At 45.4% G+C, this 17,107-nt stretch overlaps 1 protein-coding gene across 6 annotated transcripts in view; it reads right to left on the bottom strand.

The window, feature by feature from the left end:
- The window catches only part of LOC120054150 (fibroblast growth factor receptor substrate 2-like), a 44,631-nt gene that overhangs the window by 5,081 nt on the left and 22,443 nt on the right, over positions 1-17,107 (bottom strand). For 2 of the 6 annotated variants that reach the window (XM_039001576.1, XM_039001574.1), the window contains 22 exons: positions 16,841-16,979; positions 16,290-16,562; positions 15,214-15,355; positions 14,966-15,102; positions 14,450-14,713; positions 13,688-13,954; positions 13,134-13,433; positions 12,209-12,487; positions 11,709-11,858; positions 10,847-11,138; positions 10,422-10,528; positions 10,176-10,281; positions 9,973-10,053; positions 9,804-9,821; positions 9,606-9,687; positions 7,625-7,715; positions 7,410-7,486; positions 5,575-5,709; positions 5,314-5,436; positions 4,399-4,562; positions 2,287-2,422; positions 1,995-2,115 (listed from right to left, as the gene is read on the bottom strand). In XM_039001576.1, the coding sequence (XP_038857504.1) occupies positions 1,995-2,115; positions 2,287-2,422; positions 4,399-4,562; positions 5,314-5,436; positions 5,575-5,709; positions 7,410-7,486; positions 7,625-7,715; positions 9,606-9,687; positions 9,804-9,821; positions 9,973-10,053; positions 10,176-10,281; positions 10,422-10,528; positions 10,847-11,138; positions 11,709-11,858; positions 12,209-12,487; positions 13,134-13,433; positions 13,688-13,954; positions 14,450-14,713; positions 14,966-15,102; positions 15,214-15,355; positions 16,290-16,562; positions 16,841-16,979 (3,484 nt within the window). Of the gene's footprint in view, positions 1-75; positions 1,535-1,994; positions 2,116-2,286; positions 2,423-4,398; positions 4,563-5,313; positions 5,437-5,574; positions 5,710-7,409; positions 7,487-7,624; positions 7,716-9,605; positions 9,716-9,803; positions 9,822-9,972; positions 10,054-10,175; positions 10,282-10,421; positions 10,529-10,846; positions 11,139-11,708; positions 11,859-12,208; positions 12,488-13,133; positions 13,434-13,687; positions 13,955-14,449; positions 14,714-14,965; positions 15,103-15,213; positions 15,356-16,289; positions 16,563-16,840; positions 16,980-17,107 lie in introns of those variants that run through there. The other 4 variants (XM_039001575.1, XM_039001577.1, XM_039001578.1 and 1 more) reach the window with 4 other exon arrangements.

Below are 17,107 nucleotides of genomic sequence, written 5' to 3'. Positions count from 1 at the left end.
ACGGTAGTTAGCTAGCGAATTAGTAAAAATATAGAATGCACGTTGTCTTAACTAACACATTTTTGGAATACTTACGAGTATGGCAAACGGAAGGGGGCAGTTCTTCCAAACTTTTCAGACACAAACGATAGCAACCTAGCTAGCTAGCTCTGCTATCTCATATGAAGCTAGCTCAACTCCACCATCTTTCCTCTGCGTTGTTAGCTAGTAGAGCGCCAAAAAAATAATAAAAAATCACAACTTCTTCCAAAGGTGGCTACCATTCATGTTTTCGACCGCAAGATAATGAAAATTGATATAAATCCATGTATAATCCTTTATGTCTCTCTCTATATATATCCCCCCCAAAATAAGCTAGTTTATCTTAGTCGCACCGTTTTTATTGCAGGGGGGTAAATCACAGCAACTTCTTGGCTAAACTTCCGAGAGTTTGAGGCAAACATTTTCAATGTGGTGAATATGCAGCCTACTGCGCATGCGCGAGGATTGGGAGGGGGACTCTTGGGTCATCATCTCCCAAATCATGACTCCATAATAAATGTATTATATGAATAAATAATTGTCAATTATATTTTTTAGTTATCTAAGTATTTTATTGAAACACTCAAATAATATATTAATGCCCTCGTCTTGATATGTTTATAGGCCTACTTAGATTGCAAAATGGGAAACTGCATACAGTAACTACTATAATTTGTTTAACGATTCACAGAATCCATCAATCACTCATATGATTACAATCATGTTTGCCAATGTGTGGGTTGTGGATTTGCACATTGTAGATGTGTGTGATTTGTAGTTCCATGACATGATTTTAAATACATCAAATTATGTGTTAAAATACATAAAATATACACAGAAATCATTATTATCTTACAGGCTACATATATGGATTACACAACATAAACTGTGTGCTTTCATAACTCATATGGTCATCCTTTTGCATGACTAGTTTTCTATTCAAGCAATATATCGCACGGGCTGTACAATATCTACAAATAAATGTGCAATGGGTTTATCTACATACTGTACATATTTCAGATATTTTTGAATGATTTCAGTGCTTATGAAAATAAGTATAATTTCAAACAGAAAGCATTTTTGTCTAACATTTGACAAAAATGTGACTTGTGAAAGATGCAATAGCCTGTACATTTACTGTAGATATGTGAATACTGTTAGATCATTTTTACTTATGCAGTATCAGATTTTTTACAGGTTTTTTACAGGTTTTTGGTCTGTGCCACGTAATAATGTATAAATGGCAGCTTAACAAACAAAATGAAAACACTGTGTACGAAAGCCAATGATGCAAATGTAAAGCATATATACAAACACACAGATATAAGGCAAGTATATACAATTCTGTTAATATATATTCTTATATCATTTAATAGCTATAAAGTATTCTATATTTCATAATATCTAGAAAAGAACAATCAACAGAAATAGTAGAACATTTGAATTGGCATGTGTCCCTGCAGTGCTATACTAGTGAAAGTACAAACAGTTCTCTCCTTCAGTAGTCCTTACAATCTTTAACGTCTGGCATACACCATATCTGTAGGCCAAAAACAAACAAAAAATATAATTTGTGATGTCATCCAGCTATCCAACCTCCTAAATTTCTGTAGCTGCGTTTTGTGTTTGAAAGGGTTGCTTGAGTAGCCTGGTCGTATAACTGTAAGTGTTATAGTAATCTCTACTATCGTTGCCATGTCATACGCGTTTGCTATTCCAGGGGAGTGGGTTCGATTCCCGGGACCACCCATATTTAAAATGCATGCACGCATGACTGTGAGACACTTTGGATAAAAGTGTCTGCTAAATGGCATATGAATACTGTATTATCTTACTTTAACCCAGACAGGAGTTGGCTAAGCACAAACAGACTGGACCTGGCACCAGGCTAATATTTGATAGGATAGATCATTTGTGATGTCTTCTAGATATGAACTGCAGTACAGTGAGTTCTAAGGAATGTGAGGGCTTACCTCTTTGGGGGTCAGGGTTGACATTCTCATAGATGGGGTAGAGGGGGTTCTCCTGCTCACTGCGAAGCTTCCTGGCTCGGAGGACGTCTTTCATACACTGGTGGAGATACGCATACTGGCACTTTAAAGAAAAGATTAAAAGAAACATACCCAGATATATTAATGTCAGGATGTGTTATTACTTAACATAGGTTCTGGAGTTAACACACAACTGCACATACACACAGAGTAACACAGAGTAAAACTCAAACTGTATCTCACACATACACGCACAAACACACACCCGTCTCACCTCAGTCTGCACCATGTGTGAGCGGTGGAGGCGCAGGTCGAAGACAGCTCCGTAGATGTCTACTGTGTCCTTGGTGTCCAGCTGCTGCAGGACTCTGTCCAGGGATATGAAGGTCCCTGTACGGCCCACACCAGCACTGTGACAGAGAGCAGAGAGAGAGAAAGACAGAGAGAGAGACAGAGAGAGAGAAAGACAGAGAGAACGAGAGAGAGAAAGACAGAGAGAAAGACAGAGAGAAAGACAGAGAGAAAGACAGAGAGAAAGACAGAGAGAAAGACAGAGAGAACGAAAAAGACAGAGAGAACGAAAAAGACAGAGAGAACGAAAAAGACAGAGAGAACGAAAAAGACAGAGAGAACGAAAAAGACAGACAGAGAGAACGACAGAGAGAACGAAAAAGACAGAGAGAACGAAAAAGACAGAGAGAACGAAAAAGACAGACAGAGAGAACGACAGAGAGAACGAAAAAGACAGACAGAGAGAACGACAGAGAGAACGAAAAAGACAGACAGAGAGAACGACAGAGAGAACGACAGAGAGAACGAAAAAGACAGACAGAGAGAACGACAGAGAGAACGACAGAGAGAACGAAAAAGACAGACAGAGAGAACGACAGAGAGAACGACAGAGAGAACGACAGAGAGAACGACAGAGAGAACGACAGACAGAGAGAAAGACAGACAGAGAGAAAGACAGACAGAGAGAACGACAGACAGAGAGAACGACAGACAGCGAGAACGACAGACAGAGAGAACGACAGACAGAGAGAAAGACAGACAGAGAGAACGACAGACAGAGAGAAAGACAGACAGAGAGAACGACAGACAGAGAGAACGACAGACAGACAGAGAGAACGACAGAGAGAACGACAGAGAGAACGACAGACAGAGAGAACGACAGACAGAGAGAACGACAGACAGAGAGAACGACAGACAGAGAGAACGACAGACAGACAGACAGAGAGAACGACAGAGAGAACGACAGAGAGAACGACAGAGAGAACGACAGAGAGACCGACAGAGAGACAGACAGACAGAGAGAACGACAGACAGAGAGAACGACAGACAGAGAGAACGACAGACAGAGAGAACGACAGACAGAGAGAACGACAGACAGAGACAGAACGACAGACAGAGACAGAACGACAGACAGAGACAGAACGACAGACAGAACGACAGACAGAGAGAACGACAGAGAGAACGACAGACAGAGAGAACGACAGAGAGAACGACAGACAGAGAGAACGACAGAGAGAACGACAGACAGAGAGAACGACAGACAGACAGACAGACAGAGAGAACGACAGACAGACAGACAGACAGAGAGAACGACAGACAGACAGACAGACAGAGAGAACGACAGACAGACAGACAGACAGAGAGAACGACAGACAGACAGACAGACAGAGAGAACGACAGACAGACAGACAGACAGAGAGAACGACAGACAGAGAGAACGACAGACAGACAGACAGACAGACAGACAGAGAGAACGACAGACAGACAGACAGACAGAGAGAACGACAGACAGACAGACAGACAGAGAGAACGACAGACAGACAGACAGACAGACAGACAGACAGACAGACAGACAGACAGACAGACAGACAGACAGACAGACAGACAGACAGACAGACAGACAGAGAGAACGACAGACAGAGAGAACGACAGACAGACAGACAGACAGACAGACAGACAGACAGAGAGAACGACAGACAGAGAGAACGACAGACAGAGAGAACGACAGACAGAGAGAACGACAGACAGACAGACAGACAGACAGACAGACAGACAGACAGACAGACAGACAGACAGACAGACAGACAGACAGACAGACAGACAGACAGACAGACAGAAAGAAAGAAAGAAAAAGGGTTTGAGGGCAAATACAGTTTAGTTACCTTACCTAAACGGAGAGGGGAAATATAATTTAGCTACATCATTTCAGTCAATTTCTTTTGAATATAAATGGAATTAACCTCACCTCTGGTCATTACTGCAGGCTGTAACTATACTGTCTCTTCAGGAAAGACAAGACACTATTTCTCAGCGTGTCCTAGGGAGTTGTTTGTTTTGTTGAATGGGAGACTAGGGAATTGGGACAGTGACCCACCTGCAGTGAACTACGGTGGCCCCAGACCCAGGGGTCCTGTTGATATAGTCCCTGACGGTCCTGACGAACTGGATTAGTGACTGGGTGGTCTCTGGGACGCCGTGGTCGGGCCACACCGTGTAGTGAAACTGACGCACCACCCTGGAGTAGTTCAACTGGTCCTCCTGCATGGGAGTTAAGACACAGTCAGAAAGATAGACTTACTAGAGGCTGACTACACACAGCTCACTACTTACCTACTGTATGTGCTGTCACATAATGATACGTCAAGACAGCATTAGCTGCACCCAATTATGGTCATATTTCAACAGTGTTGGAGAAGCTACTCTGAAAATATGGTTTAACAAGCTACCAAATACTTCACACTGGAAGATGTTAAGTTACACTAAAGCTACCATTCAGAAAAAGTTTACTTAGCTAACTAAAGTTACTCACTACAACCAAACTACTTTGTGAAAAATTATCATATATACAGTAATCTGAAATGTCATAGACTACAATTGCAAGAACAGATCACTTTAGGGTCATATGTTAACAGAATGTGAAATTTTGCCTATTAAACACAAAACAACAACAAAAATATTGACATTATTGCCTGATTACCCCATATTTGCTTATATTTTTGCAAAAGTAGTTAGCCATGCCACTACATGGCAAAAAAGTTATTAACTACCGAAAACACTACCTAGATTTGAATTTAGTTGAACTACCAACAAGCTACTGCAAAATGTAGATAAATTACTAATTTAACTACATATAGTTCACTACTCCCACTGTATTTCAATATGATAAAAAAAACAATCACTACTATATGTGAAACTGAATTTAAGGCCAACACACAATATATCACTTTGAAGAAAAGAACCTGGTATTTTTTTTAAATCCGTTTCCAGAATCAGTGTCCTGCATACTCACGCTGCAAATCTTGAATTCCCGGATAGTCCACTCTGGCAACACAGACTCAGACAGCATCTGGACTATGAGGTCTCCATAATACAAAGGTTCCTGGTCAAAGGGCCAGTAGTGATCACACTTCACCTGGAAGGACCACACAAAGACACGTAGATAGTAACATTGTAATTGCACTAGTAACAACATTGTAATAACATGTTGTTCAATAGAACATGATAGCAGCACTTGTCAGGACAAAGCCAAAAGGCAACTCCTTCTACCCACCCTGCCTTTCTCCACACACTGCGTCACCATGACAATGTTATTGACATTCTGCTCCCACACCATCTTCCAGAAGTCATCTTTGGTTCCAGGAAGTGGGCCCTGAGTGGCGATGTACTCCCTACGGAAGTTGTTCCCCTGAAACAAGAAGAGATTTAATTGACATTTCGTTTTTTCACCTGACCCTTATTACACTAGGTAAGTTTAATGAAGCAGCTGAAAAAGCTGCAAAGGATTGTCCGGCATGGCATGGGCTTGTGGCAGCCTTATGCTCCACAGGGAGTGTAGTAAGTAGTAAATCTCAGGCATACTAATTGAGGAACAGGGCTGAGAATCAATCAATCAACCCTGCCCTGAGGAACTGAGTTTATGGCAGGGTTTCCCAAACTAGGGGTCACGGCCACATCTGATTGGAAAATGGGGTTTTAAGAGAAAATTTGCGCTTGGTTCAAGTAACCTCTGGTAGCCGCTAGAGGCGGTTTTAATGAACAGAGTAGTTTCTGTTTTCTTCCTACAAATGTTTCTCTATCTTTTGAATAGTTTAAGTAAGATACAACATATTCTGACCCCATCAGTGAAAGATATGACTCTAAGGAACACGTACGTCCGTACTGTTTCTCTCTACTATGCCCTCAAACCATTAGAACCGAGTGGACAATCCTAGGCACTAAATCAGACTGGGGGAAAAAGAACATCGTCAATGATTATGTTCTTTTCTACACAGAAGATCATACAACATTATTGCCTGATGATCTATTGAACTTCCCAATACCTTTCTGATGCATCTTCAGATTGAAATACTGTAAAAGAAAGTACTGTCAGACTGTAATAGACGGTCATAGCCCAAATTCAAAAAGTAAACATTGATTACATAACTATTTTTACATGGTGGGGTAACTAAATCATTTTATATAAAAATGGTGTCGCGGGCCACCCAACCACCTCCAACCCTACCCCACCCCTCCCAACCACCTCCAGCCCTACCCCACCCCTCCCAACCACCTCCAGTCCTACCCCACCCCTCCCAACCACCTCCAGCCCTACCCCACCCCTCCCAACCACCTCCAACCCTACCCCAGCCCTCCTAACTACCTTCAACCCTACCCCAGCTCTCCCAACCACCTCCAGCCCTACCCCAGCTCTCCCAACCCCCCCCTGCCCTACCCCAGCTCTCCCAACCACCCCCAGTCCTACCCCAGCCCTCCCAACCACCTCCAGCCCTACCCCACCCCTCCCAACCACCTCCAGCCCTACCCCAGCCCTCCCAACCACCTCCAGCCCTACCCCAGCCCTCCCAACCACCCCCAGTCCTACCCCACCCCTCCCAGCCACCTCCAGCCCTACCCCACCCCTCCCAACCACCTCCAGCCCTACCCCAGCCCTCCCAACCACCTCCAGCCCTACCCCTGCCCTACCCCAGCCCTCCTAACTACCTTCAACCCTACCCCACCCCTCCCAACCACCTCCAGCCCTACCCCAGCCCTCCCAACCACCCCCAGTCCTACCCCACCCCTCCCAGCCACCTCCAGCCCTACCCCACCCCTCCCAACCACCTCCAGTCCTACCCCACCCCTCCCAACCACCTCCAGCCCTACCCCTGCCCGACCCCAGCCCTCTTAACTACCTTCAACCCTACCCAACCCCTACCAACCACCTCCAGCCCTACCCCAGCCCTCCCAACCACCTCCAGCCCTACCCCAGCCCTCCCAACCACCTCCAGCCCTACCCCTGTCCTACCCCTTCCCTCCCAACCACCTCCAGCCCCCACCCCACACAACAGAGGGATTTTACCAGAGTGAAGGTTGGCTCGGATTTGTCCGTTTGTTTGGATAACTTACAGGAATGTAGCTGGCGTTAATGTAGTCAGAGCACGGATCATCATCCACATAGGACAGCTTCACACGGGTCAAGTCGTCTACACAACACAGGCCATACACAAAGACATTGAGTTGGCAATTTAGTTGTCATATTGAAAAGAAAGAAATCTCTAAATCCCCTTGTCTTTTGTCTATATATTCAAACCCTGTGAAATCGCATGGTGCATCTGACTCACAGGGCAGGATGTTGTTGTATCGGTTCTTCCCTCTGTTCTCTGGCAGTAGGGCTGTGTCCAGGGGCTGGTTCCTTCCTACGTCTTTCAGGTCCTTACAAAGGAAGTGACACGTTAGGGTTACCAAAGATACCTACTGAACATACAGTGGCAAGAAAAAGTATGTGAACCCTTTGGAATTACCTGGAGTTCTGCATAAATTGGTCATCAAATTTGATCTGATCTTCATCTAAGTCACAATAATAGACAAATATAATGTGCTTCAACTAATAACACACCAATTATTGTATTCTTCTTGTCTAAATTGAATACATCATTTAAACATTCACGGTGTAGGTTGGAAAAAGTATGTGAACCCCTAGGCTAATGACTTCTCCAAAAGCTAATTGGAGTCAGGAGTCAGCTAACCTGGAGTCCAATCAATGAGACAAGATTGGAGACGTTGGTTAGAGCTGCCTTGCCCTACAAAAAACACTCACAACATTTGAGTTTGCTATTCACAAGAAGCATTGCCTGATGTGAACCGTGCCTCAAACAAAAGAGATCTTAGAAGACCTAAGATTAAGAATTGTTGACTTGCATAAAGCTGGAAAGGGTTACAAAAGTATCTCTAAAAGCCTTGATGTTCATCAGTCTACGGTAAGACAAATTGCCTATAATCGGAGAAAGTTCAGCACTGTTGCTACTCTCCCTAGGAGTGGCCGTCCTGCAAAGATGACTGCAAGAGCACGGCACAGAATGCTCAATGAGGTTATGAAGAATCCTAGAGTGTCAGCTAAAGACTTACAGAAATCTCTGGAACATGATAACATCTCTGTTGATGGGTCTACGATACGTAAAACACTAAACAAGAATGTTGTTCATGGGAGGACACCACGGAAGAAGCAACTGTTGTCCAAAAAAAACATTCCTGCACGTTTGAAGTTTGCAAAAGTGCACCTGGATGTTCCACAGCACTACTGGCAAAATATTCTGTGGACAGATGAAACTACAGTTGAGTTGTTTGGAAGGAACACACAGTATGTGTGGAGAAAAAAGGCACAGTACACCAACATCAAAACCTCATCCCAGCTGTAAAGTATGGTGAAGGGAGCATCATGTTTCGGGGCTGCTTTTCTGCCTCAGGGCCTGGACAGCTTGCTATCATCGACGGAAAAATGAATTCCCAAGTTTATCAAGACATTTTGCAGGAGAATGTAAGCCTATCTGTCCGCCAATTGAAGCTCAACAAAAGTTGAGTGACGCAACAGGACAACAACCCAAAACACAGAAGTAAATCAACAACAGAATGGCTTCAACAGAAGAAAATACGCCTTCTGGAGTGGCCCAGTCAGAGTCCTGACCTCAACCCGATTGAGATGCTGTGGCATGACCTCGAGAGTGGTTCACACCAGACATCCCAAAGAATATTGCTGAACTGAAACAGTTTTGTAAAGAGGAATGGTCCACAATTGATCCTGACCGTTGTGCAGGTCTGATCCGCAACTACAGAAAACATTGAGGGTATTGCTGTCAAAGGAGGGTCAACGAGTTCTTAAATCCAAGGGTTCACATACTTCTTCCACCCTGCACTGTGAATGTTTACACTGTGTGTTCAATAAAGACATGAAAATGTATAATTGTTTGTGTGTTATTAGTTTAAGCAGACTGTGTTTGTCTATTGTTGTGACTTAGAGGAAGATCAGATCAAATTTGATGACAAATCTATGCAGAAATCCAGCTACTTCCAAAGGGTTCCCATACTTTTTCTTGCCACTGTAAATACTGTATGCATTTAATAAAATGTCATAATCAATCCACTATTAAAACACTTTAAATTAAACGATTGGTGTCAGAGCAGGAAAATAAATCTACACACGTCTGTATTGTTTTCTTTATTAAAGTAAAGTAAATAGGAATATTCCGACTTCCTGTAAATGTACTCCAATGCTATTATATGTGATTGAGAATTGCCCAACGGACAGTGAATGTTATCCAGTCTTACTTCGTACTCCTCAGACAGTAGATAATTGGAGTCAGCCTGGAGTTTGGTGTAGTGGGACTCAAAGTGCATGATCTTGATGGGGCTGCAGCAGGATCAACAGATAAACAAGGCTTGAGCAAAACAGAGTGGAGCAAAAGATGAACCAAAACGGACTTACAGTAATTGGGTGAAAATAATAACCAAATCATTTAAACATACCTTGAAATACGACGGTTACTGGAAAAAAGGGAGATAAAGGTATTATTGGCTAAAACGCATTAATGGTCATTTCTTTGTGAGTTTTTATCCTGCCAGGAAACACATTATATTTTATATATGTAACAAATAAAATGCATTAGAACTGATCACAGACTGCTTCTCCTCTTACCCCCTGACGCCCATGTGCACTCCTGATGTGGGCCTCTCTCTCCTCATGCTCATTCGGACCACCCGCCGCTCCTGCACACTACTGTAATCACAAGTGTCATATGTAGAGTGTACGTAAAGTGCAAGATCAAGCTAGTATGCAGTGTATAGGTAGGCCAAAGTGTGTGGGTAGGTTACATGAGGCAGGGAGGGCCAGGAACTCACACTTTGCGAACCTTCTGTCTGCAGATGAACAGTGCGGTGACTCCCACCACCATGACAACGAGGAACATGCCGGCACTGATGCCCTCGATCACACCGCTCAGGGGCTCTATGAGAGGAATATACAACCAATCAACAGTGTTTCTCATAGAGGACCAATCACTCATAAGCATTTCTCACTAACTACCAATCACACATCAGCATCATACACCATCAACCAATCAGAGTTGTGTGTGAATAGTATCTCACCTGCTTCTGTGACCAGGGGGAGGGACAGGTAAGTGTCTGTGTAGAGGGGCGGGGTGTATCTGCTCTGCTCCTCGTCAAAGAGCTGGGTGAACGCACGCACACTGAGCCTAGAGAGAAGAGAAAGCCCACCATGACATCTCACCCAATATGGTCCCACTGTATGAAACTAGCTGAAATGTTGTTGAGTCATTGAACATCTACAAACTATCTATTTGGGACTATCCAAATAAAGTGTTACCGAATTACACTCTAAGGCCCCAATTTGATCAACTACAGATAAAGGAAAACCAAACTGCGGGCAATATGACATCATCGTACACAGCGGGGCAAATTCCTGCTTGCAGAAATCAGCAACAAAGAAACGACAGATCTGCCCAGACTGCGGGAGGAAACTGGATTGATTTAGGCGGAACCCTGTACTATACCTGTATGCAGTTTTGGGTTTGAGTGGGCCATCACAGAAAGGGTTGTCTCTGTGGTCTCTGTGTTTGTCTGGGTCCTGCTCCCTGTCCTGGGCCTGTAGGTGGTCACATGCCCCCCCGAGGGTGTCCATACCCGTACCCAGGCTGATCGCAAAGCTCTGGGTCTCGCTGTCTGATCCCTCTGTGCAGCGGCTGGGGAAGTAGCTGGTCTGGTAGGCCTTAACGGAACTGTTCGATTTGTAGTCCAGATAGGAGGGTAGAGGGTGGTGCTGCTCTGGTTGAATGTTTTCATTGTCTGGAGGGGGGGGGGGGGTTCACAATCACGTCCATCCATGATTACAGTAATTCAAAGAAATCAACCTACTGTACATTCAGCAATTATAGAGACAGACAGACAGACACAGACACAGACACAGAGAGAGAGACAGAGAGACAGAGAGACAGAGAGAGAGAGAGAGAGAGACAGACAGACAGACAGACAGACAGACAGACAGACAGACAGACAGACAGACAGACAGACAGACAGACAGACAGACAGACAGACAGACAGACAGACAGACAGACAGACAGACAGACAGACAGACAGACAGACAGACAGACAGACAGACAGACAGACAGACAGACAGACAGACAGACAGACAGACAGACAGACAGACAGACAGACAGACAGACAGACAGACAGACAGACAGACAGACAGACAGATAGATAGATAGATAGATAGATAGATAGATAGATAGATAGATAGATAGATAGATAGATAGATAGATAGATAGATAGATAGATAGATAGATAGATAGATAGATAGATAGATAGATAGATAGATAGATAGGTTTGTCTATATTGTTCAAACTTCATTCCGCTTACTTTCAGACTCGGTCACCACCACTGTGAAGAACTTGACCGCTCCGTTGATGTCACTGAACCAGCTGCAGTTAAACTTGAAGAAGATGGTGTTTTTGGTGATGAGAGCAGCCCTGTTGTTAACCCGGGTGCTGAGGGAAGGGAGGGGAGGGCCTGGAGGGAGAAACGCAGCAATAGAACAGCTATGATTGCACTGGAATGTACCTTGTTAGCCGGGATCATACATGGACGTCAGGTGCAGAATCCGAGTTCACAGAATATCAGCCTATAACAGCTTCACACCACAGTGGATCATAGTGGCTTTAGAACCATGTTTATAACTGGTTAAAGTGACCTATAAGGACCACAAAATAACTAGAGGAGACAGCAGTGAGACCATACTCAAAGTCAATGGCTTTGGCTTCATTTAGCCATACAGAGTTGACCGTATCACATCTTTCCCTGTGGTCATCATCACACAGTCACTGTGACCACAAGCTAAACACAACCCCTTTGGCACTCACGGTCGATCATGGTGACCACGCTATCCTCAGCGGCCTCGCTGGTCATGCTGTCGGAGATAGCCTTGATGGAGACGGTGTAGCGTTTGTGCGGCTCCAGCTGGGTGATGTGGTAGAGGGTGCTGTCGCGGCCCGTACGCCGGGAGTACACCAGGGTGCGGGAGTCCTGGTGGAGGCACTCAATGGTGTAGGAGTCACAGTCGGCCTCCGGGGGGCCCCAGGAGCAGGAGATGGAGGTGGAGCTCTGGGGGCGGCAGTGTAGGTACTGAACACGCTCTGGCTCTATGGAGGGGATAAATTGTAGAGGGCGTCAGAGGTAAGAACAGGGGTCCAAAAAACTATAGTCTCTCTAATACAGAGGTCAGCTGAGGCAAAGATATTTAACACTAACCCAAGATAGTTAATCTGAGTAAATGAAACATAGTGGGCAGAAAAAAAGCAAGGAGGTGGGCAGAGCTAAGCATGAGCTAGCATGAGCTAGCGAGATCCTATATTTCCGCTAGGGAACACTTTCTCTGTGAAGTGCGCGTGTGCAATAACTCAATTCGCCCTTGCACTCCTTGTAAACAACACAATTGTTCAAAACTTTAACAAAGGGTCGCGTCTACAAAACGTTGTGCAATCTGTCCGTAACGGATTCTAGTTTTGGGAACAGAAAACTGTTTTGAGATTGGGCGTTTCTTCTATGAGAAAATGAGCAGAATGTCCGCTCAATTCCATCTCGTTCAATATTCTCCCACTATCGGCCACTGGGCTTCCTCTCCTCCCCATATTTGATGATGCTTATACATCTGGTGAAACATTTGGCACCTTCTTTTATGCGTGTCTGTAGTGTGCACAGGATTTTGTTCCAGGCAAGCAACGACTCGACATCTTCTTAGTCTTGCAATACTTGCAACCAAACAGTGTATAGTATAGCGCCACCTACTGGTTCGGATGCTCTTGTGGATGGGCAGGCTGTAGGCAGGGCTCCCATCCTCACCAACACCACCAACAGCCCCACTGACAGTACGCAGGCTGAAGTTGTACAAGCGCCCGGGGTACAGGCCCTTAAGGATGCGGCTGCCGGAGGTCCGGGTATGGTAGGGGTTGAACACAGACAGGTGGTCCCGCGGTTCCCACTGCAGGTCAAAGTCGTCGTAGTCGCTGCCTGCAGGACCACTCCAGGTCAGTTCCAGTGAAGTGTTGGTGACCCCGCCGAATGACACAGAGGTAGGGGGTCTGGGGGCTGAAGAGCAGATGATAACGCAAAGAAGGACAAGCAATTTTATGAACATCCAAGCAAATACTGTACAATAAAAACAGATTTTAGTATAGAATATATGGTAATTGTGTTGTTAAACATCAAGACATATCATGACAGACCTCAAGAATGCTGCCCTTTCTACTGTACATCCATATGTTCTCTTTACTGACTAAACTAATTCCCCCTCAACACCACGTCAACACTCATTGACAATCATCTAGTAAGAGAGGACTCACCGGTCCTGCCCTGAGTGGTGGCCCTGTTTGTGAGCTCTCCACTGCGGGTGAGGATGACAGCATGGTAGAGGCGCCCGGGGATCAGCGTGGGGACGGCATGCTCCGTGGCGTCGGGCCCTAGAGCCTCCTCTGCCTGCTGGGAGCCATCTGGGTTGTAGACAGACAGCAGGTAGCCGCTCAGCTCCCCCACTGCACGCTCCCACGACACCCAGAGCTCCTCCGACTGGGGACGACTTCGGGCCTGCAGAGACGTCACTGCAGCAGGGACTGAGGAGGATGAGCGGCAAAAATCAGATGTCAAGTCATGATGTAATGTCAGTGAGCGTGACGGATATAGTTCGCACTTAGTTGTTTGTTTAGTTTATGTGAAAGAAACACCTTACGTATGTGCCATCATGTGATGTGAAACTCACATCTTATCTCAAGTAAGAATTTGTCTTTATCATACCCTAGACCGACAGTACCCCTCCTCAGCACTAGAGAGCACAGATGTTAGATTTTAATTTGATCACTCTGTCATTGCTGAGAATTTTCCTGCGCTGCAGGATTTACACAAATTCACTGAAAACCCACACTAACACACAGTTATATTAACAGGATTCCACTTTTCATGTAGCCTAATTTTGGCCAGCTAATAGACTAACCACCGATCAATTGTTGGAAAAGTGTGAATGGACTAAATGTTCAAATACTGTTGCTGCAGGATTATTTTGCTGTGACAATACTGGTCAAATTAAGTTTCTACATCTGTAGCTCTCTCACCAGTCCTGGCCCAGATAGCCGAGTCATTGGTCTGCTCTCCGCTGCGTGTTAACACCACCATCCTGTAGGAGGCACCAGGCCTCAGGCCCTGGAAGGAGACCTGCAGCGTGTTAGGCTGGCCGCTGCGCCGGTCGTACAGGGTGTCGTCTCCATTGTACAGGTAGAGGTCGTAACCTTCCAACTCTCCCTCTGGGGGAGACCAGTGGAACAACAGGCTGCTGCTGCTGTTGGCCCGGATGGAGAGGTCGCTAACTGCTGCCGGACCTGGTGATGAATTATTCAATCAAATTTAAATCAGATTTATCAAAACCCTCTCTCATCAGCAGTTGTTACAATGTGCTTTACCGGAACCTGACCTAGACCCTGAAGAGCAAGCAGAAGCACAGTGAGACGGAAAAACTTCCAAGAAAATAACATATGGCTCTCCGGGATTAGGGTTGAGCACTTCTGTACTGCACATAATACCACTGGACATTGTTTTCAAGGGACTTGGTGAATAAATCCATGCAGTCTTACGCGTGCGTGCTTCAGCGGTGACCCCCTCACTGCGGACCCCTCCGCTGGTGGTGTGGACCAGGACGTGGTACCTCTTCCCCGGGGTGAGGCCGTCGAAGTGGTGCTGGAGCGGAGTGGACCCAGAGGAGGCCTGGGAGCTGTTCAATTTAATTCAATTCAATTCTACTCCATTCCATTCAATTCAATACAATTGGAGTGGTTCATACAATAAATACAAGAATGCCAATAGAATACACAAATAATAATACCTGTTGGTGACCAGGTGTCCCCTGTCGTCCAGCAGCTGCAGGCTGTAGCCGTCCGCCACTCCCCGGGCCTCCTGCCAGCTCACCTGAATACTGCAGGTGGTGTGTCTGTTGTCAGCCTGCAGGCCCGTCACTGCAGAGGGGACTGAGGAGAGAGGGGACAGTTTTGATTTGATTGATTTGACCTTTATTTAACCAGGTAGTCCCATTGAGGTCAGATGACTTATTTCCTAAGGGATCCTCTCTCTCGGAGGACCTGAGCCCTAGAACCATGCGTCAGGACTACCGGGCATGATGACTCCTTGCTGTCCCCAGTCCACCTGGCCTTGCTGCTGTTCCAGTTTCAACTGTTCTGCCTGCGGCTATGGAACCCTGACCTGTCCACCGGACGTGCTACCTGTCCCAGACCTGCTGTTTTCAACTCTCTAGAGACCGCAGGAGCGGTAGAGATACTCTTAATGATCGGCTATGAAAAGCCAACTGACATTTACTCCTGAGGTGCTGACTTGCTACACCCTCGATAACTTCTGTGATTATTATTATTTGACCATGCTGGTCATTTATGAACATTTGAACATCTTGGCCATGTTCTGTTATAATCTCCACCCGGCACAGCCAGAAGAGGAGTGGCCACCCCTCATAGCCTGGTTCCTCTCTAGGTTTCTTCCTAGGTTTTGGCCTTTCTAGGGAGTTTTTCCTAGCCACCGTGCTTCTACACCTGCATTGCTTGCTGTTTGGGGTTTTAGGCTGGGTTTCTGTACAGCACTTCGAGATATTAGCTGATGTACGAAGGGCTATATAAAATAAATTTGATTTGGATACAAATTGCACATAGGCATCACTGTTTACCAATCAACAGTCGATTAGGGGGTAGGTAAAAAAAAAAACACAACCAATCAGTTCAGTCAAATGGACTGATATCAAATTGTAGATAGCCAAGAACCAGTGAGAGAGATCACTATTCCTTCCCAGTCCACCACCAAAACACCCAAATATACCGTATGAAATGCTAATGCACTGCTTATGAATGCAGTGTACGAGTAAAGAATGTGTTATGAGTCCTTATGTAGCCTCCTCACCGGTGCGTCCGCTGGCCGTGTTGTTGTTCAACAGTATACCACTGATAGACCTTACAGTCACACTGTACAGCTGCCCAGGCTGCAGGGAGTTGAACCCCAGCTGATTTGGGTGTTTGGGTACGGGTCGCGTCTCCAGCATGCGTCCCTCTGGCCCGTCCAGTGACAACGACACAGAGTAGCTGTCTACGTCACCCTGCCCCGGCGTCCAGCTGATCTTCAGGCTGTTGCTCTGCCCATTGTTGCTCACGTGGATGTTCTTGACCTTGCTGGGAACTGCAAGCAGGGGGAGAAAGGAAAAGAAGGAGACAGAAGAACCAGGAAAGGGAGAAAGGGGGTGGAAATGGAACGGAAATGAACACTGTTGTCAGTTTATCTTTTGCTTGTGGTTGATTTGTTCGATTCTGTGACATTTTGCTGTGTCCCGTTTTGCTAACTCAATTCAACCAATGGAGTAGTCCCAAACGTGCTAACAAATCAAACACAAGTATTTTGAAAGAAAACAAATGTAGCCTCGTTTTTTTTAACCCAGCGGTTGTGTTGGTTTGGTTTACCTGTCCTGCCCTCTATGAACTGGGCCCTCTGGTTGGGTCCGCTGAAGGTGGAAACGTGGATCTTATACAGGCGTCCCGGGGTGAGGGAGGACAGGACACACGCCCCCGCACTGCTGCCAAGGGTGATGGGTGGGAACACCTTCATAATAATAATACATAATACATTCATTATTAATAAATTTTGCTATATTAAATGACTATACTTTTTTAGAAACACCCAAAGTCACTTTACATAATAAAACCAGTAAGATAAATAGAAATAAAGCA

Source organism: Salvelinus namaycush, chromosome 9 (genome assembly GCF_016432855.1).
Source record: "Salvelinus namaycush isolate Seneca chromosome 9, SaNama_1.0, whole genome shotgun sequence".
Taxonomy (NCBI): domain Eukaryota; kingdom Metazoa; phylum Chordata; class Actinopteri; order Salmoniformes; family Salmonidae; genus Salvelinus; species Salvelinus namaycush.
Note: the sequence above shows the minus strand (reverse complement) of the source record. Positions and strands in the feature narration are given on the sequence as shown.